The following is a 20968-nucleotide window of genomic DNA, read 5'->3' as shown; positions in this document are numbered from 1 at the left end:
ATTGCACAGTGATACATACACATATATGGTCATGTTTAAGCTTGCTGCACATGTTTATTGTTTACAGTAATTGCAAAGATTATTGATGGTATCATTTGCACATTAATTACATTGCACAGTGAGTTTAGTATACACAGTGATCAGCCCCTGTATATTGGCCTAAAAACTGATAACCCTATCCTCTGTGCCCCCCTGACATTTTTTACTGCGCCCCCACATCAGACAGGCTAGATCCAGCCCTGATCCTAACCCTTGCGAGGAGCCAGCTAAAGCTCTGGCAGAGATGCAGAGAGGAAGTCCATGCACAGCAACTTGTGCCTCAGAACTTGAAGGAGGGTGAGGTCACAACCCAATTGCCAACACAAGTCTATCACAACCTATAGAAGGCAGGCACAACAAATTAAAAAAAGTGTTGTGGGGCCAAAAAAAAAGTTGTTGCAACCCTTAGTATTCACATATAACAGTGTTTTCCATTTGTTGCAGTGCTCCAAAAGAGTGTCTCTAACACAAATTAAAGTGTCAAAGCTCACAGTGTAACCTCGGATTGGGGAAGAGGAAACACGCAGCTAGGTGTGCTGGCTTCTACAAAGGCAGGGGCAAGCCCTGTTATGCTGGCCATAGATGGATCAAAATGTGCCTGGATCAGGATAGATCAGCCAAATTTTGATCCATGTGTAGCCGTTCCTGTTCAACAGATGTCAATAGTTCGACTTCTGGTTGAACAAAAAAAAAAGAAAAAAAAAAGAATCGTCTATGGCCAGCTTTACTCACCAAACGTCGTCTGGACGGGCGACAGTAGCCCATTCAGGGCATCGAGTATATACCAGACGGAATTCTTCCATCCGGCAGGCATTCCTACAAAAGGGTCTTCAGGGGCAGGCTTCCCCCAGTGGATGCAGCACAGCCCGGCACCTGCAAAGCACTCTGAGCTGACTCAGCACGATGCACCATAGGTACCTAGAGGAGCACCTAATGCAGAGTACACTTCTCAAGGGCAGGTTGGCCCTGTCTTTGTCTTCCTCAAAGTGGGGTCCTGGTACAGCCTCCAGGGCTACCGGATGATCCTGAGGCTGAAAAATGAGCCCTGGTGGCTCTGCAGCAACTATAGAATCTTGATGGTAAAAACAAAAAAAATCTTAAGCACTTCTCTAGAACATTTTTAAAATTTTTGCACATGTTAAAATACACATTTTTGACTAAAATTCACTTAAAACACCCAGAATATTGTTATTAGTTTCTGAAAGCAGAGGCTTTGCAGAATAAAAATATGTACGTGTAAGTGTTCACGTGTATGGGCAGGTGAATAAAAAAAAAAATGATATACACTATTATATTTCAGTTTATTGCTGTCACATGCATGAGTCATGTAAAAGTGATTGGGTGGCTTTACTGCAACCCAGATCACTTTTACATTAAAAATTGGGTGGGGTGGGGGGCTGTAATGTGAAGGGGATCAGTGATGCACAGTATGTGAAAAGTTGACTGACGACACAGATGAAAAGATGTGGGGAGCATGAACTGTGATGTAAAGGGAGGCTGAGAACACTCGGGCACAGTTTATGTAAAGGAGGGTGGGGCTGTGATTTGAAGGCTGTAAGTCATAGCGCAAACATGAGACGTATATATGTCTGTAAGAAGACAATTTTATTGACCTGGTCTCCGTGAATTTTAATTCAATACACCTTTTGTAGGGGATAGTTGGATCTTTGCCGTTTTCAGAGCCAAAGCACTCCATTTTAGGGAGCAATTTGTGCAAACGTTCAGTGGAACTTTTACCCATAACATGATAAAAATGATGTTCTTTAGCAAGGAACATAAATTCCACATTAATAATTTATGCTAAAAAAATCAGCGTGTGCTGTAAATAGCCTCCAGCATTCTTCCTGTTTTTTTCTTGCTGTAGGCTGCCATTTTTTTCTGAAGCCCAGAGCCCCAGAACAGCAGTAAATATTTAGGCTGCCAAATTTGTAGATGTCAATCTGCTGACACAGTGCCGAACAATAGAGATCAACTGAGCATGAGCAGAGCAGGGTTAGACCATGTACGACTGGATTTTAAACCATTTAGGCACTTATTTTTTAAAGTTTTACATACCTATACCTGCAAAAGGGGGCAGCCTAAAGTGCTCTAGCAGGACTTAATTTTCTGACCAAGCCTATGCCTAGACAGTGAAATAAAAACATCATGCTGGATGCTGCACACACCTGAGGACATGAGCAGGACAGCCTGCAGCAGAGCCACTTCCGTGTCATCCAGATTGAACGCAGACAAAGATCTTCCTAAGTCAAATATAGCATCTGAGACCACCCCAAGTCCACCATTCTTCAGCTGTTCTCGCTTCACTGCCATCTCACCGCTCAGTGTCAAAGTCTCACTGTCTGGATCATAACGCACAGCAGCCCGGAGAGACATGATCTCCATACAGCATCCTTTCAACAGGATGATCTGATCTTCACAGGGTAGCTGCAATCAAAAGTATAGGTAACATTACTATGTGGGAATAACCTAAAAGTAACTATAAATGACTTGGCCCGATGAAACAAAAATACAGAAAAAACAAAAAAATAAAAAACCCAGGCCCACATTATTAACGTCTCTCATATAGTTCTTCCAAAACTGTTTTGGAATTTAATTTTAAAGTCTAACTGGAGTAAAAGAAATGTTTAGTCTGACAGACTGACATTTTCCTTGTGTCACTTATAACTGTTGAGCGGTGGGTCCAATAAGCACTGGAGCTTGACTAAGCTACCCAGTGCACTCTGTATTCTAACAGAAATGCCCCCTCCTTTCCTCAGAACTTCCAGTCTGTCTGGGTACATTTCAGATGAAGGGTGTGGTTGATATTTATGCCAGCATTAGGAGAAGAGCAGGGGGCACATTTCCACTAAACAAATAGGTTATTCCAAGTAAAAATCAGTTAAAAATCATATTAAATGGCTGTACAGGACTGTCAATAAAAAAGCTGTGTGACTTTAATTGGCCTTTAAAGCAGAATTCCACATTTAAACACATACCACACAAAAGAGCAGAACCCCCTGTTAGTTAAAATCCAGGTACCTGGTAGGCTTCTAATTTTACATCTTTACAAATTTTTTCAGACTGGCGGGATGGTCCCGATCCATGTTATACTGTATATATGATGTGAATCCTAGCTATCCTAGAGGCTGAGGAACAGGTGATTTTACAGGCTTTATATTTAAATCATGCATCAAGGTCAAGGATCTCTAGACAAAATATACAGTGACATTTGAAACTGTAGGAATGCACCCTACACCGAATACATGCAAGAACCCAAGTGGGGATTCCCACCGATAAGCTGCAGGAGGCAGCCCCATTGAAAGCAATGGAAAGCTGCCGGCTCCCACAGCTAATCGTGGCCACTAGCATGTGACCACATGCGAGTGATTCTCCCTGGCTGAAGGCAGTCTACATCTAAGGCCAATCACTTGCATATGATCGCTGCATTGGTGATTAAATGCGAGTGGTCATGTTTAGCTGTGAGAGCGGGCAGCCTCCCATTGCTTTCAATAGAGGCTTCCACAGCTAATCCCCAGGAACCTCCACTCGCATGATATAGGTTTTGGGGGCATTTGCAGGTATGAACACACCACGTTCAAGCTCTCAATGTATCACTTCCCCAGCTGAAAGCAGCTACTATTACATTCCAAAAAGGTTCGGGGGGGGGTAGCCATTGAACAGTGACTGGAAACGGCACACATCCTGTGTGGACTTTTGCACATCTCCTTGTGCCCATATAAGTTTTATCTTTAGCACTCACCTCTGAGAACATGGGCAACTTCTTAGCAAAGTCCACCACTCGAGTAATCGCAGGGGTGATTATTTTGGTGAACTCACTGAATGCTTCCAGGTCAACTTTATCGCTATCTGGCATGGATGCCATCGGATTCTGTCCAATGTCTTCAGGCTATGGTTAGCAGAGAAGAGGGGGAAAAAGACTGTAGTAAAATCAAATGTATACAATGCAAACAAAAAAGAATTGCATAGTGGCAATATTTTCTAAGCTTCGACCCAGAATAAATATGGAGAATCAGGAGTTATGAATTGTCTCTTCATTTGCCATACACGATCTGCATCGCTGGGATGAAGCTAGACTATACAATGGGTATTAGGAACAAAAACTACGTCTGCATTTGTTCTGAACGCTTTAGGGGGCTTGTGTATTGGCCATACCCTCTTCAAAGTTAATCATTAATGCAGGATTTTTTTTTTCTTTTTGCTATCACTTCATAGGATTCTGTTAAGCGGTGGTGGTTGAGGAGCTTGACCCAGCCAGTCAGAGATTATAGCTTATAGCTGGCCGGCAGAGGCAGTCAGAATACAATAGCTGCAGCAGGAAATTTGTCTACCTGGACTGTATATTGTGGATGGAGGAATCTGTTAAATTCTGCAGTAAATTGTGGATGGAGGAATTCGTTAAATTATGCAGGCTGACTGAAAAATCTTAACTGTATGGCCAGCAATAGCCTTCTACCTGCTTCTAATAAGCAAAACAAAATGTATAATCGTATTATGGTTGATGGTTGTAACTTTTTTTTTTTTTACAGCTCATCTTCTGCTACTTTGATGGAAGAGCTGAACATGAGAACTGAAGATTACAACTAAAGGTAACATTCAGCTCATCTGTAGCCACTAGTAACCGAATTGTGAACAAGAAAGGCATGTGCTCTAGTCTACATATCTCCCTACTACGAGCTATAAGTGATTATTTTTCTGCTGGAGTGCATTTAAAGATCACAAATTGCTAGAATCAGGTACCCAGCCCCCCTTGCATGTGCTGGCTAAATATTACCCATTACAAATGGCCAATGGTGCAAAGCAGAATGCAAATGCCTTCCTTTTTCAAGATTCTGGTCTACAAACAAGTATAGTATAGACATCACTCAAGCAGGTGAGCAGAGCTGAGACCTTCCTTTTAGTTATGGTAAGGACTGCAAACAAGTTGCAATAATGCTCTTTGTTACTGTATATGGTAAAATAGCTAATGCGTCTCAGAAGTACAGTTATCCTTTGGGCCTAAATCAATGTTTTCCAAATATGAAAGTTGCTTTTTTAATTTCATGTGAAAGGTAGAATTGGATTTTAAAGCTATACTCCAGGCAAACAACTGAAACGTGAAGTTGCCTTTCCTGTCATGAAAATACGTAACTCTCTTCAGCCAGTCTTGTGATCCAGGCACCCCTGCTAGCTATACCCTGGACCTTTACTGTTGTAGTGGCACAGCTTGGTCCTCGGCACACCCTAGCCTGAAGAATAGATGGTAAGGGCTTGCTGAGCTGTGTTTTTCTGCACATGTATGGTGTGAAGAAGGTATACCGAAAACAACTGATGTCTGCGTGTCCCATTCATACATGTGCAGTGGTGTGCAGAAAACACCAGCACAAAGCAGCAGCATAATGCATCATTGTCACTCTACCGTCTCCTCCTGTCAGGGTGTCCACTGTTTGCAGAGTATAATTGGCTTCTCTCTCTGTCACTCCGAGGCCGACAGCATCACAAATTCAGGAACATACCCTAACTGTATTTACACTACATATAACTATTTTTAATAGAATACAAATGTTTAATTTATTAGTGATTTTATATCTGCCGAGAGTTCGACTAATATACATTTATAATTATTACTATATACTAATTTTGGCACATCCATGTTTCCTGATAGCATGGTAAACATTTGTTCCTCCAAAGTGCAACACATTTTCCTTTATTGAGAGTGTATATAGAAATGTATTTCTGGGGAATATAATATCCTTAGACTGTACAGCAAAATGATCTGTTTTGTAATATGTATCCTCTTCCTTTATGCGTTTAAATGTCCATTATGCCAAATAGAATATATTTCACAATTTATTTGTTGCCATAGAGGAACTTTACATGGGGTTGACTTACTGGAACTGGAGAGTGCAAAATCTGGTTCAACTGTGCATGGTAGCCAATCAGCTTCTAAGTTCAGTTTGTTAAACTTTGATAATGAGCCCCCGTTCACATCGGGTCGATTTGGCATGTCAAATCGCATGCCAATCGAAGCCTATTGCCGGCAACCGCACCATCCAAATTGGTGCAACACCAACTTTGCAGTGCCGCACCGATTTCCAAAAGGAGTTTCTGCAATACTTTTGGCAACTTCGGGGGCAATTTTAATAAACATCTGTGCATGAACACGCACACATGTCTTTCAAGTCGCCCCTGAGCTTGCAATAAAATGTGGGTTTGGAATCTTGCAAGTTCAGCTGAACACACATGATTTCAAACCCACCTCCAATGTGAACATACCCTATAACCTGCAAGCGAATTTGGTTTCTATGCAGAGTTGCACCAGATATTGAATGTTTCAGTATTAGTAAATCAATCCAATAGAGTGTTCTTTAATGAACAATAAATGAAACCTACCAGCAACAAAAAAATATGAATAGTATCCACTGGTGGCAATGAATACTTCAATCTCTTGACTGTAGCAGCCTATATAACCCCAGGGCCTATGAATATCCAGCCAGTGTCCTGTACAATAAAGATAATGATAATTACTTATTAACTCCTATTATTATACAGGATTTATAAAGCGCCAACAATTTTGCAGCGCTTTACAACACAATGGCAGAAAGTAGAGTTACAATACAATTTAATACAGGAGGGATCAGAGGGCCCTGCTCATTAGAGCTTACAATCTGTTTATAAAAAATGATTATTTCACTGCCCTGCTTTACAGTAGCAAATTATTAGAGCAGTGGAGTTAGGCTTTAAGTATGATCAAAAGTACTCCTTCACAGCATGAAAAAGAAAACTTCAGTGGTCCCTCTGCTGATCTGCTATATATCCAGCAGGGGGTGCTGCTCAACAAGGCAGGAGAATAGCAAGGAAAAGTAAGCGTGTAACATCCACGTAACAGGGAAAGGAGGGAGAGAGGAGACAGCATGGGAAGAAGGGAGGGAGGGAAGGAGCTGCTGCTGCTCCCAGCTGCTTCTATCCTTCTCTGACCAAATTTACATGCGTGCGTCATGCAGAGGCCTGCTAGAAGTCCACTGATCTTGAATGCGCAGGAATCCATGATCAAATCAATGCTGTCTGGGCATCAAGTATTGTATTACAAGTTACTTGGGCCAACAGCTGTCCTTGTACCCATAATATAATTAAGATGCTTTGCTGCAAGGAAGAATGACTTGAATACACTGCTTTATGCTCAGACAGATATACTGGCTTCTATCACTGAGAGACAGGTAACACAATAAACATATGGAACACTGACAGCAGCATTTGTATAGTAAGGAAAGGGCAGTGTGCAAATGATATCTTACAACTAATTAACAGTTATCTTGTGTGTTCTCATTGCTTCATACTTAGGTTAGCAATACCCTTATATATTTCTGCATCCATGTGGGCGAGGGCATCTTCTCTCCCGACTATTGTATATAACTGGGGGGGGGGGTCTGTGGTTGCTGAACAGGGATGAGCAGTCAGGGAAGGCAAGTGAGGCAAAGCCATTAACATAAAAAATAAATGAATAAATAACAAGAGACCCAAATGGAGGGGTAGGTAGCTGAAGTTCTACCCCACCACTGGTCAAATGTGGGCCTCCTAGGACCTATGGTTACGGAGATACGGGTCTCCTTGTGCAGCCTGTTAGAGCAGCCAGTACAATGCAAGCTGGCACACTGTTTGCAGCAGACTGAGAGGATGAGCTGTTAGTGCCTCTCCTCACTTCTTGTCAGAGGCACTGAGCTCATTGGACAGCTAGCTTGGAGTCTTGGACCAATAATACCAAAGTAAAGTACCAAGTACCAAAGTATCAAGTACTAAAAGTACCATAGGCCCAAGCTGTGCAATAAAAATGCTGCAGTAGAAGCACGCCTCTCACTGCAGTGTCATAGAAGGCAGGCATGTACTGGCCATCGGGACTACCGGGAGTTTCCCGGTGGGCCGATGGCTCAGTGGGCCACTCTGATGTAAAGGGGCTGGTAATGGGACACTCTGATGTAAGGTGGTGCTGATGGGACACTCTGATGTATGGGGGCTGCTCATGGGACACTCTGATGTAAGGTGGTGCTGATGGGACACTCTGATGTATGGGGGCTGCTCATGGGACACTCTGATGTAAGGGGGTGCTGATGGGACACTCTGATGTAAGGGGGCTGGTAATGGGACACTCTGATGAAAGGGGTGCTGATGGGACACTCTATTGTAAGGGGGCTGGTGATGGGACACTCTGATGTAAGGGGGCTGGTGATGGGACACTCTGATGTAAGGGGGCTGGTGATGGGACACTCTGATGTAAGGGGGCTGCTGATGGGACACTCTGATGTAAGGGGGCTGCTCATGGGACACTCTGATGTATGGGGGCTGCTCATGGGACACTCTGATGTATGGGGGCTGCTGATGGGACACTCTGATGTAAGGGGGCTGGTAATGGGACACTCTGATGTAAGGGGGCTGGTAATGGGACACTCTGATGAAAGGGGTGTTGATGGGACACTCTGTTGTAAGGGGGCTGGTGATGGGACACTCTGATGTAAGGGAGTGCTGATGGGACACTCAAAATGTAAGTGGGCCGGTCTGGATGAAGTCCAGAACCAAATTTCTGTCCCAGTCCAGCCCTGATAGAAGGGGACATATGTCTGCTTAAAAGACAAATGCTCCCTTCCAGCCCAGCCCTCTTAAAGTGGTTGTAAATCAACTTTTGAAGAAAAAAAAAAGGAAAACTAACACCTGCAAGACAAAGGCATAATGAGCTAGTATGCATAGCATACTAGCTCATTATGTAATACTCACCTGAGATCGAAGTGCCCGCAGTGGTGCCTGTATACAGTACGGGCCGGCGACATCACTCCCAGGGGTTACTTCTGGGTATCGCGGCTCCGGCGTTGTGATTGGTCCAGGACAGTGATGACGTCACTCCTACACATGCACACGGAGCCACCAGTAACAGCACAGTCTAACTGAAGCAACGACACATACAATGGCGTCGGCACATGCAAATACAGGGGATATCTCCTAAACCGTGCAGGTTTAGGAGATATCCAGGGTAGCTACAGGTAAGCCTTATTATAGGCTTACCTGTACCAAAAAGTGGTCTGTAAGGGTTTACAACCACTTTAACTAGAAGGAAAATACATGGGTTTATGTGTATAAGGTTTACCCATAATCCCATGTTTTTCTCACACAGCTAAGGAGGGAGACTGAGAATCTGCTGCTGTTGAAAAGTTACTGTTATAATCAAGCTAAATCATATATTATTATGCTATAACATAATAATTTATTTACTGCAAAATTACTGGTTGGAAGTTATAACTTCAAACTTTAGTAATATGTCCATTAAGCAACCTGCTTGAGTACAGTTTTTGAAAATATAGTAAATTACCTTAAAAACAATATATAATAATTATTTGTGTATTACTTATGGTAATTAACCCCTTGTCACCCAGGCCAATTTTGACACTTCTCTTCTACATGTAGAAATCATAATTTTTTTGCTAAAAAATTACTCAGAACCCCCAAACATTATATATATATATATATATATATATATATATGTATATATATATATATATATATATATATATATAATTTTTTTTTAGCAGACACCCTAAAGAATAAAATGGTGGTCATTCAAACTTTTTATGTCACACGGTATTTGCGCAGCAATTTTTCAAACACTTTTTTTTGGGGAAAATAAACTGTTTCATGAATTAAAAAAAAAAACACTAAATTTAGACCGATTTTTTTTTATTTATTTTTGTATAATGTGAAAGATGATGTTACTCCAGGTAAGTAAATACAAAACATTTCAGGTTTTAAAATTGCACACACTTATGGAATGACGCCAAACCTCAGTACTTAAAAATCTCCATAGACGACGCTCTAAACATTTTTACAGATTACATGTTTAGAGTTACAGAGGAGGTCTAGTACTAGAATTATTGCTCTCGCTCTAACGTTCGCGGCATATGTAACCTGTGTGTATCTGGCTCTGATAGTAGCCATGTGCCTCACCAGCCACTGACCTCACCGCATGTCCCTGTTGCTGAATACCCAGTGACCACAGCTGAATGGCTGAAGCCACTGTTCGGCTGACAATTTTCCATCTGCCTCCTTCATCGACTTTTATGGCCAGCAACATTCATTTTGAATTTTAATTGTAATTATGAATTTCGGCAAATGCAACAGGAATCAGCTGTAAATCGAGCTGTGTATGGCCACTTTTAAGAGAAGGAAGAAAAGGCTAACCTGTTCCCCCTCCGCTGAATGAAGCGCAAGCAATGGGGTTGATTAGCTAAATAGAATGTGCACTTTGCACCACAGCTTAGAAAATTAGGTAAGGCTTCACTTTGCAAAGAAATACCCAATCACGTGCAAGGAAAAAAAACAGAATTTTTGCTTGCACGATTGGATGATGGAAGTCAGCAAAGCTTCTGCTCATTTACTAAACTCAGGAGCAACTGCACTTTCAAAGTACACCTGCAATTTGCAAAGTGTACAGTCTATGTGTGCAGTGCAATTACCCACAGCAAATAATCAGATGATCTTTTTTCCCCTTCTGCCTGAACTGAATTCCTGCAGTCTCATAGGTTGCTATGCAATAGGAAGAACCTCTCTTGGTCCAAAAACTGTCAATCTGTCACAAAGCTAAATAATTGTGTAAAAAGCTAAGACAGATGACGACTCCTGAGCAACAGACTAGTGCTGGAGCAGTGAAGCTGATCTTATTTATCGGCATTATAGGAATGTTATCTCTCCTAAATAAAGTATGCTGGTTCAGGACCCCAGAGAATTGCAGCTGCTATGAAGGTTCTCACACAGGGTTTTTGTTTGTAACAGATTACCTTAAAACAAAACTTTAAGGAACTACTAAATACATATATGTACTGTTTTACCCCCCCAAGGATTTATATATCTTAGATCCAATCTTGAGATGTACACATACTTTCCACAGTGCAAAGCCAGGCAGGTGACACACACCATACTACTGGTATATTAAAGCTGAATTCCAGCAGATATAAAAGTCACAAATTAGTTCAGCTCTGGAGTTATTAATACATCTTTAAATGTATTTTTTTAAATATAATTAGTTTACAATTTGACCTGGTACCTTGTAGTCTCTGTACAGCAGAGCTCAGACCGGGGGGAAGAGACATAACACAAGGAGCCAATCAGTTGTGCTGTAATGTAAGAAGCATGCTGATAGAAGGAGAGAGCAGAGTGACAGAGCTGATTAACTCATCAGTGTGCTATTTCAACTTTTAGTGTCTAGTCTCAGGATGTGGGTGGGGAGGAGACCTGTGAAAGTTACAGGATTGCATCAGAGATAAAAAAAAAGGGAATTTGGGCCTAAAAGAGCACTTTTAAGATGTCCTAGAATGTACCTATTGGCAGAGATATAGGAAAGCTTCTGCAAAAGCACAGTGATGTACTATAATGTAGTGCACAAAGTGATGGGACAACACACATACTAATACTTTGCTATCTATAAAGTAACGTGCATCCTGATGAGCTCTGTTCCATACAAAGTTATAACAACAAGCTTGCAAAAATGTATCTCAGCCACATTTTACATAAAAGCTGCAGACATGTGCTTTAAAATACTCTGCTAAAAGTACAGGTGTGTGATTAGTTGAACCAGATCCAGATCTTCTAAGCTGCTGTCCCTTCTCTGATAAAGGCATCGACTGAAATTTTGGAAGCCATGCCACAACTGTACAGCATCCAATCACAAGTAGTACATGTGGTCTTTACGTACAGTATCTCACAAAAGTGAGTACACCCCTTAAATTTTTGTAAATATTTTATTACATCTTTTCACGTGACAACACTGAAGAAATGACACTTTTGTACAATGTAATGTAGTGAGTGTACAGCTTGTATAACTGTCAATTTGCTGTCCCCTTAAAATAACTCAACACACAGCCATTAAAACCGCTGGCAACAAAAGTGAGTACACCCCTAAGTGAAAATTGGGCCCAATTAACCCTGGTGTCATGTGAGTCCTTAGTGTTACAAGGTCTCAGGTGTGAATGGGGAGCAGGTATGTTAAAGTTGATGTTATCACTCTAACTCTCTCATGCTGGTCACTGGAAGTTCAACATGGCACCTCATGGCAAAGAACTCTCTGAGGATATGAAAAAATATTTGTTGCTCTACATAAAATGGCCTAGGCCAGTGATGGCGAAGCTTGGCACTCCAGATGTTTTGGAACTACATTTCCCATGATGCTCAACTACACTGCAGAGTGCATGAGCATCATGGGAAATGTAGTTCCAAAACATCTGGGGTGCCAAGGTTCACCATCACTGGCCTAGGCTATAAGAATACCAAGACCCTGAAACTGAGCTGCAGCATGGTGGCCAATAGTGATGGACGAACTTCCGACGGGACGTTTCGCGAACGCGAAACGCGAACGGACACAAACGTTCGCGAAAACGACCGTTCGCCGCGGGCTCCATTGACTTCAATGGGAGGCGAATTTCGCAAACCTTTAGGTCGAATTTGCGGCCACGGGGTAATTATTAGGGGGTAGCACGTAGTCCCACCACCTGGACAATAGCATAATACATGTATGAGGTGAATTTGGGATCGATAACTACAAGCATTTTTTTTTTATTTGGGAAATTGTTCTGACAATTCAGGACTATGGAGCTAATGAAGGCAATGGAGGAGAGGGAAGGTCAGGGACCAGGGTAGGCAAACAAGAGGGTGCAGGAGATACAGAGCACTGACAGCAGCACCGTAATACAGAGCACTGACATCAGCACCGTGACATACAGCGCTGACAGCAGCTCCGTGACATACAGCGCTGACAGCAGCTCCGTGACATACAGCGCTGACAGCAGCTCCGTGACATACAGCGCTGACAGCAGCTCCGTGACATACAGCGCTGACAGCAGCTCCGTGACATACAGCGCTGACAGCAGCACCGTGACATACAGCGCTGACAGCAGCTCCGTGACATACAGCGCTGACAGCAGCTCCGTGACATACAGCGCTGACAGCAGCTCCGTGACATACAGCACTGACAGCAGCTCCGTGACATACAGCGCTGACAGCAGCTCCGTGACATACAGCGCTGACAGCAGCACCGTGACATACAGCGCTGACAGCAGCTCCGTGACATACAGCGCTGACAGCAGCTCCGTGACATACAGCGCTGACAGCAGCTCCGTGACATACAGCGCTGACAGCAGCTCCGTGACATACAGCGCTGACAGCAGCTCCGTGACATACAGCGCTGACAGCAGCACCGTGACATACAGCGCTGACAGCAGCTCCGTGACATACAGCGCTGACAGCAGCTCCGTGACATACAGCGCTGACAGCAGCTCCGTGACATACAGCACTGACAGCAGCTCCGTGACATACAGCGCTGACAGCAGCTCCGTGACATACAGCGCTGACAGCAGCACCGTGACATACAGCGCTGACAGCAGCTCCGTGACATACAGCGCTGACAGCAGCTCCGTGACATACAGCGCTGACAGCAGCTCCGTGACATACAGCGCTGACAGCAGCTCCGTGACATACAGCGCTGACAGCAGCTCCGTGACATACAGCGCTGACAGCAGCTCCGTGACATACAGCGCTGACAGCAGCTCCGTGACATACAGCGCTGACAGCAGCTCCGTGACATACAGCGCTGACAGCAGCTCCGTGACATACAGCGCTGACAGCAGCTCCGTGACATACAGCGCTGACAGCAGCACCGTAAGCAGCCCCAGGAGGAAGTCAGCACAGCACAGGGATGGTGTGATCCCCTCATAATAAGAACCCCCAGGAGGAAGTCAGCACAGCACAGGGATGGTGGGAGCCCCTCATAATAAGAACACCCAGGAGGAAGTCAGCACAGCACAGGGATGGTGGGAACCCCTCATAATAAGCAGCCCCAGTAGAAATATGACACCGCTCAACCTCTTCAAAGAGGAGGGTAGGGGCATATAGTACGGTGTGCTTTTTTGGGTCAGGGAAGTGAGCCAAATGAATTAAGAAGGTCTGTGTGCTTGATTCCAAAAATTGTTTATAGACATATACATGGTCTACTGATCACATGTGTTGAATTCCTCCGAGATCCATGCCTCATTCATTTTTAGAAATGTGAGGTAGTTAACACTGTCGTGAGCTAGGCGAGTACGCTTATCGGTCACAATCCCCCCTGCTGCGCTGAACGTCCTTTCGGACAGGACACTGGATGAGGGGCAAGCCAACAGTTCGATTGCAAATTGGGCAAGCTCTGGCCAGAGGTCAAGCCTGCCCACCCAGTAGTCTAGGGGTTCATCACTCCTCAGAGCGTCCACATCGGCCGTTAACCCAATGTAGTCGGACACCTGACGGTCTAGGCGTTCCCTGATGCTGGATCCGGATGACACCTGTCGATGGGTCGGCTGAAAGAATGACCTCATATCCGAAGTCACCAACACATCTTCAAACCGGCCTCTTCTTGCAGGCGCTGTTGGATTGGTACCCGCAAATCCTTCTCTGGGAGTGGGAATTGCTCCTCTGCCAGCGCACGCAAAAGCAGAATGCAGCATTTCTCGAAGCAAGGCCTGGAAGTGCTGCATTCTGACAGCCCTCTGCGACGGCGGTAACATTTCCGCCATTTTGTGTTTGTACCGGGGGTCTAAGTACGTTGCCACCCAGTACTGGTCCTTGACCCTCATGCTTTTTATACGGGGGTCCCTATTAAAACACTGGAGCATGAAGGCCCCCATTTGCACTAAAGTGGAAGCGGTGTGGTGGCCTGGCTCCTGCTCATCATCCAGGATAATGTCGTCCTCTTCATTCTCCTCTCCCCATCCTCGCACAACAGGGATCCCAGAAAGGTTTAAAGCATGCTCTTCTTGCTCCTGCTCATCCGCCCCGGCACCATCCTCCTCTGACTCCTCATCAGACTCCTGTTGTTGACTTGTCTCAGATAGAGTAGCCCCCCCTGGGAATTCATCCAGCATTGCGACTTCCTCATCTTCCCGCTCCTGCTCCTCCACAGCCTGATCAATGACACGACGCAATGCACGCTCCAGAAAGAAGGCATAAGGTACCATGTCACTGATGGCGCCATGGCTGCGACTGACCAGTTTGGTGATCTCCTCAAATGGCCGCAGAAGTCTGCATGTGTCGCGCATGAGCAGCCACTGGCGCGGTGAAAAAAAACCCAGCTCCCCAGAACCGTTTCTTTCGCAGAGTTCATACAGGTAGACGTTAACTGCACGTTTCTGCTGGAGCAGCCTATCAAGCATATAGAAGGTTGAGTTCCATCGCGTCGGGCAATCGCAAATAAGACGTCTGACCGGCAGATGGTGTCGCCGCTGAATGTCAGCAAGGCGAGCCATGGCCGTGTAAGATCTTCTGAAATGGGCCGAGATTTTCCTTGCCTGCCGCAAGATGTCCTGGACCCCAGGGTATTTGACAAGGAATCGCTGCACGACCAAGTTTAAGACGTGTGCCATGCACGGCACGTGCGTGATTTTGCCCTGTTTCAATGCGCTAAGCAGATTGGCACCGTTGTCACACACCACTTTACCAACTGTCAAATTGAGCGGTGTTAGCCACTCATCTGCCTGTGAACGCAAAGCTGAAAGGAGTGCCGGGCCAGTGTGGCTCTTTGCTTCCAGGCACAACAGACGCAGCACGGCATGGCAACGTCTCACCTGGCATGTGGAATAGGTTCTGGGGAGCTTGGGCGGTGCAGTGGAAGAGACGCTAGCAGCGGAAAAGGAGGAGGCAGCTGAGGAGGAGAGGGAGGAGGATGGAGTAGGAGGAGGAGAAGAAGAGTCAGGCCTGCATGCAATCCGTGGCGGTAAAACCAAATCTACACGGGTGCCACGGGTTACATGCTTGACGGCCGTCAGAAGGTTCACCCAGTGGGCAGTAAAACTGATATACCTTCCCTGCCCGTGTTTGCTAGACCACGTGTCTGTGGTCAGATGTATCTTGGCACCGACACTGTGTGCCAGAGATACATTCACTTGCCGCTGAACATGGCCATATAGCTCTGGGATGCCCTTCTCTGAGAAATACTTCCTTCCTGGGACCTTCCATTGTGGTGTTCCAATGGCCACAAATTTGCGAAAGGCCTCCGAGTCCACCAGTTTATATGGCAGTAGTTGGCGGGCTATGAGTTCTGACAAGCCAGCCGCCAACCGTTGGGCAAGAGGGTTATCCGGCGTCATCATTTTTTTACGCTCAAACATTAGGCCCACGGAAGCCTGCCTTTTTGCAGAAAAATGTGAGCTTGGCGTGATGGAAGGTGGAGTGGAGGACAATTGTGAGGAGAGAGGAGAAGGAGAAGTAGAAGACGAGGCTGGACGGTGAGAGCCTGCAGTGTGGCTTTGTGTGTTCCGTTGCTCCCACTGGGCTCGGTGATGGCTGCTCATGTGCCTTCTTAAGGCGGTCGTCCCTAGGTGAGTATTGGGCTTACCGCGACTAACGCGTTGACTGCAAAGATTGCAGATGGCAACGCTATTGTCAGCAGCGGACACGTTAAAAAAAGCCCACACTGCGGAGCCATGTGCCGGTGTCCTGGGAGCGCCAGATGTGACCGTACATGGTCGATGACTCGCTCCTGATACATTTGCAGTCTGCTTTGTCCCTGCTGTGCAATGTAAGTCATTGCTGCTTCTCCTCCCTATCTGCTGGTCCATATCTCCCTCTGAACTCCCCTCCTCTTCCTCTCTTGTGGGCACCCACGTGACATCACTAGACACGTCATCATCAACGTCACCTTCCCCACCGCTATAAGTAGAGTAGGCAGCAACACCGGGGACCAACCTCCTCCTTGGGCTGATCTGGGTACTGGCGTCAGACTGCTGAGTAGCGCTTGTTGCTACCTCCTCTTCCTGATCCAATACCAAGAGTGGCTGCGCATCAGAAATGTCCTCTTGATATGGATCGGAAAATAATTCCAGTGACTCAAGCGGAAGGTATGTGGTGGTGGTGGTGGTGGTCGTGTTGTTGGTGGTAGTGTCTTTGGGGGTGCACATAGCAGAGAGTGAAGAAGAGGGTGCAGATCGAGAGGATGAGGAGGGTGCAGAAGAGTAAGGCTGAGCGAGCCACTCAACCAAGTCTGGTGCATCCTTTAAAGTAATTGAACGCACCTTCTGCAACTTCCCACTTTGGCTCAAGCCTGTTGCTCCTGCCCTACCCCTACCACCCCTGCGGAAGGGCCTGCCTCTTCCTCTGCATGTCATTTTTTAAATGACCCTGTGACAAAACTCTTAGTCCCTATACCGCTGAAGGACTGCTGCAGTATAGGTGAGCGGTCAGCAGTGGTGCACGTCAACCCTATCTATTGTGGACCTATAGCGGTCCTTACAGAACAGCAGACTGTACCGCACTCAAGCCTATGTACCGTAGCACCCTATACCAAGTTACCAGTCCTTATAAGAACTTTTGTGGAACAAGCAGGTTGTGTATTAGTGTTTAGCAGACTGTACGTCAGTCCCTATACCGCTGAAGGACTGCTGCAGTATAGGGCAGCGGTCAGCAGTAGTGCACGGCAACCCTATGTATTGTGGACCGATAGCGGTCCTTACAGAACAGCAGACTGTACTGCACTCAGGCCTATGTACCGTAGCACCCTATACCAAGTTACCAGTCCTTATAAAAACTTTTGTGGACCAAGCAGGTTGTGTGTTAGTGTTTAGCAGACTGTGCGTCAGTCCCTATACCGCTGAAGGACTGCTGCAGTATAGGGCAGCGGTCAGCAGTAGTGCACGGCAACCCTATGTATTGTGGACCGATAGCGGTCCTTACAGAACAGCAGACTGTAACGCACTCAGGCCTATGTACCGTAGCACCCTATACCAAGTTACCAGTCCTTATAAGAACTTTTGTGGACCAAGCAGGTTGTGTGTTAGTGATTAGCAGACTGTACGTCAGTCCCTATACCAATGAAGGACTGCTGCAGTATAGGGCAGCGGTCAGCAGTAGTGCACGGCAACCCTATGTATTGTGGACCGATAGCGGTCCTTACAGAACAGCAGACTGTAACGCACTCAGGCCTATGTACCGTAGCACCCTATACCAAGTTACCAGTCCTTATAAGAACTTTTGTGGACCAAGCAGGTTGTGTGTTAGTGATTAGCAGACTGTACGTCAGTCCCTATACCAATGAAGGACTGCTGCAGTATAGGGCAGCGGTCAGCAGTAGTGCACGGCAACCCTATGTATTGTGGACCGATAGCGGTCCTTACAGAACAGCAGACTGTAACGCACTCAGGCCTATGTACCGTAGCACCCTATACCAAGTTACCAGTCCTTATAAGAACTTTTGTGGACCAAGCAGGTTGTGTGTTAGTGATTAGCAGACTGTACGTCAGTCCCTATACCAATGAAGGACTGCTGCAGTATAGGGCAGCGGTCAGCAGTAGTGCACGGCAACCCTATGTATTGTGGACCGATAGCGGTCCTTACAGAACAGCAGACTGTACTGCACTCAGGCCTATGTACCGTAGCACCCTATACCAAGTTACCAGTCCTTATAAGAACTTTTGTGGACCAAGCAGGTTGTGTGTTAGTGATTAGCAGACTGTACGTCAGTCCCTATACCAATGAAGGACTGCTGCAGTATAGGGCAGCGGTCAGCAGTAGTGCACGGCAACCCTATGTATTGTGGACCGATAGCGGTCCTTACAGAACAGCAGACTGTACTGCACTCAGGCCTATGTACCGTAGCACCCTATACCAAGTTACCAGTCCTTATAAGAACTTTTGTGGACCAAGCAGGTTGTGTGTTAGTGATTAGCAGACTGTACGTCAGTCCCTATACCAATGAAGGACTGCTGCAGTATAGGGCAGCGGTCAGCAGTAGTGCACGGCAACCCTATGTATTGTGGACCGATAGCGGTCCTTACAGAACAGCAGACTGTACTGCACTCAGGCCTATGTACCGTAGCACCCTATACCAAGTTACCAGTCCTTATAAAAACTTTTGTGGACCAAGCAGGTTGTGTGTTAGTGTTTAGCAGACTGTGCGTCAGTCCCTATACCGCTGAAGGACTGCTGCAGTATAGGGCAGCGGTCAGCAGTAGTGCACGGCAACCCTATGTATTGTGGACCGATAGCGGTCCTTACAGAACAGCAGACTGTAACGCACTCAGGCCTATGTACCGTAGCACCCTATACCAAGTTACCAGTCCTTATAAGAACTTTTGTGGACCAAGCAGGTTGTGTGTTAGTGATTAGCAGACTGTACGTCAGTCCCTATACCAATGAAGGACTGCTGCAGTATAGGGCAGCGGTCAGCAGTAGTGCACGGCAACCCTATGTATTGTGGACCGATAGCGGTCCTTACAGAACAGCAGACTGTAACGCACTCAGGCCTATGTACCGTAGCACCCTATACCAAGTTACCAGTCCTTATAAGAACTTTTGTGGACCAAGCAGGTTGTGTGTTAGTGATTAGCAGACTGTACGTCAGTCCCTATACCAATGAAGGACTGCTGCAGTATAGGGCAGCGGTCAGCAGTAGTGCACGGCAACCCTATGTATTGTGGACCGATAGCGGTCCTTACAGAACAGCAGACTGTACTGCACTCAGGCCTATGTACCGTAGCACCCTATACCAAGTTACCAGTCCTTATAAAAACTTTTGTGGACCAAGCAGGTTGTGTGTTAGTGTTTAGCAGACTGTGCGTCAGTCCCTATACCGCTGAAGGACTGCTGCAGTATAGGGCAGCGGTCAGCAGTAGTGCACGGCAACCCTATGTATTGTGGACCGATAGCGGTCCTTACAGAACAGCAGACTGTAACGCACTCAGGCCTATGTACCGTAGCACCCTATACCAAGTTACCAGTCCTTATAAGAACTTTTGTGGACCAAGCAGGTTGTGTGTTAGTGATTAGCAGACTGTACGTCAGTCCCTATACCAATGAAGGACTGCTGCAGTATAGGGCAGCGGTCAGCAGTAGTGCACGGCAACCCTATGTATTGTGGACCGATAGCGGTCCTTACAGAACAGCAGACTGTAACGCACTCAGGCCTATGTACCGTAGCACCCTATACCAAGTTACCAGTCCTTATAAGAACTTTTGTGGAACAAGCAGGTTGTGTGTTAGTGATTAGCAGACTGTACGTCAGTCCCTATACCGCTGAAGGACTGCTGCAGTATAGGTGAGCGGTCAGCAGTGGTGCACGTCAACCCTATCTATTGTGGACCGATAGCGGTCCTTACAGAACAGCAGACTGTACCGCACTCAAGCCTATGTACCGTAGCACCCTATACCAAGTTACCAGTCCTTATAAGAACTTTTGTGGACCAAGCAGGTTGTGTATTAGTGTTTAGCAGACTGTACGTCAGTCCCTATACCGCTGAAGGACTGCTGCAGTATAGGGCAGCGGTCAGCAGTAGTGCACGGCAACCCTATGTATTGTGGACCGATAGCGGTCCTTACAGAACAGCAGACTGTAACGCACTCAGGCCTATGTACCGTAGCACCCTATACCAAGTTACCAGTCCTTATAAGAACTTTTGTGGACCAAGCAGGTTGTGTGTTAGTGATTAGCAGACTGTACGTCAGTCCCTATACCAATGAAGGACTGCTGCAGTATAGGGCAGCGGTCAGCAGTAGTGCACGGCAACCCTATGTATTGTGGACCGATAGCGGTCCTTACAGAACAGCAGACTGTACTGCACTCAGGCCTATGTACCGTAGCACCCTATACCAAGTTACCAGTCCTTATAAAAACTTTTGTGGACCAAGCAGGTTGTGTGTTAGTGTTTAGCAGACTGTGCGTCAGTCCCTATACCGCTGAAGGACTGCTGCAGTATAGGGCAGCGGTCAGCAGTAGTGCACGGCAACCCTATGTATTGTGGACCGATAGCGGTCCTTACAGAACAGCAGACTGTAACGCACTCAGGCCTATGTACCGTAGCACCCTATACCAAGTTACCAGTCCTTATAAGAACTTTTGTGGACCAAGCAGGTTGTGTGTTAGTGATTAGCAGACTGTACGTCAGTCCCTATACCAATGAAG

At 45.9% G+C, this 20968-nt stretch overlaps 1 protein-coding gene across 3 annotated transcripts in view; it reads right to left on the bottom strand.

Annotated features, from left to right (window-relative positions):
- Positions 1-20968, bottom strand: part of THRA (thyroid hormone receptor alpha) — a 346141-nt gene that overhangs the window by 22034 nt on the left and 303139 nt on the right. For all 3 annotated transcript variants that reach the window (XM_077459824.1, XM_077459826.1, XM_077459825.1), the window contains exons 8-9: positions 3779-3925; positions 2205-2463 (exon numbers count right to left, since the gene is read on the bottom strand). In XM_077459824.1, the coding sequence (XP_077315950.1) occupies positions 2205-2463; positions 3779-3925 (406 nt within the window). The remainder of the gene's footprint in view (positions 1-2204; positions 2464-3778; positions 3926-20968) is intronic.

This window comes from Lithobates pipiens, unplaced genomic scaffold, assembly GCF_037356315.1.
Source record: "Lithobates pipiens isolate NorthernLeopardFrog02 unplaced genomic scaffold, aLitPip1_a1.2 Scaffold_28, whole genome shotgun sequence".
Taxonomy (NCBI): Eukaryota; Metazoa; Chordata; class Amphibia; order Anura; family Ranidae; genus Lithobates; species Lithobates pipiens.
The sequence above is the reverse complement of the archived record's forward strand: the minus strand, read 5'-3'. Positions and strand labels throughout refer to the sequence as shown.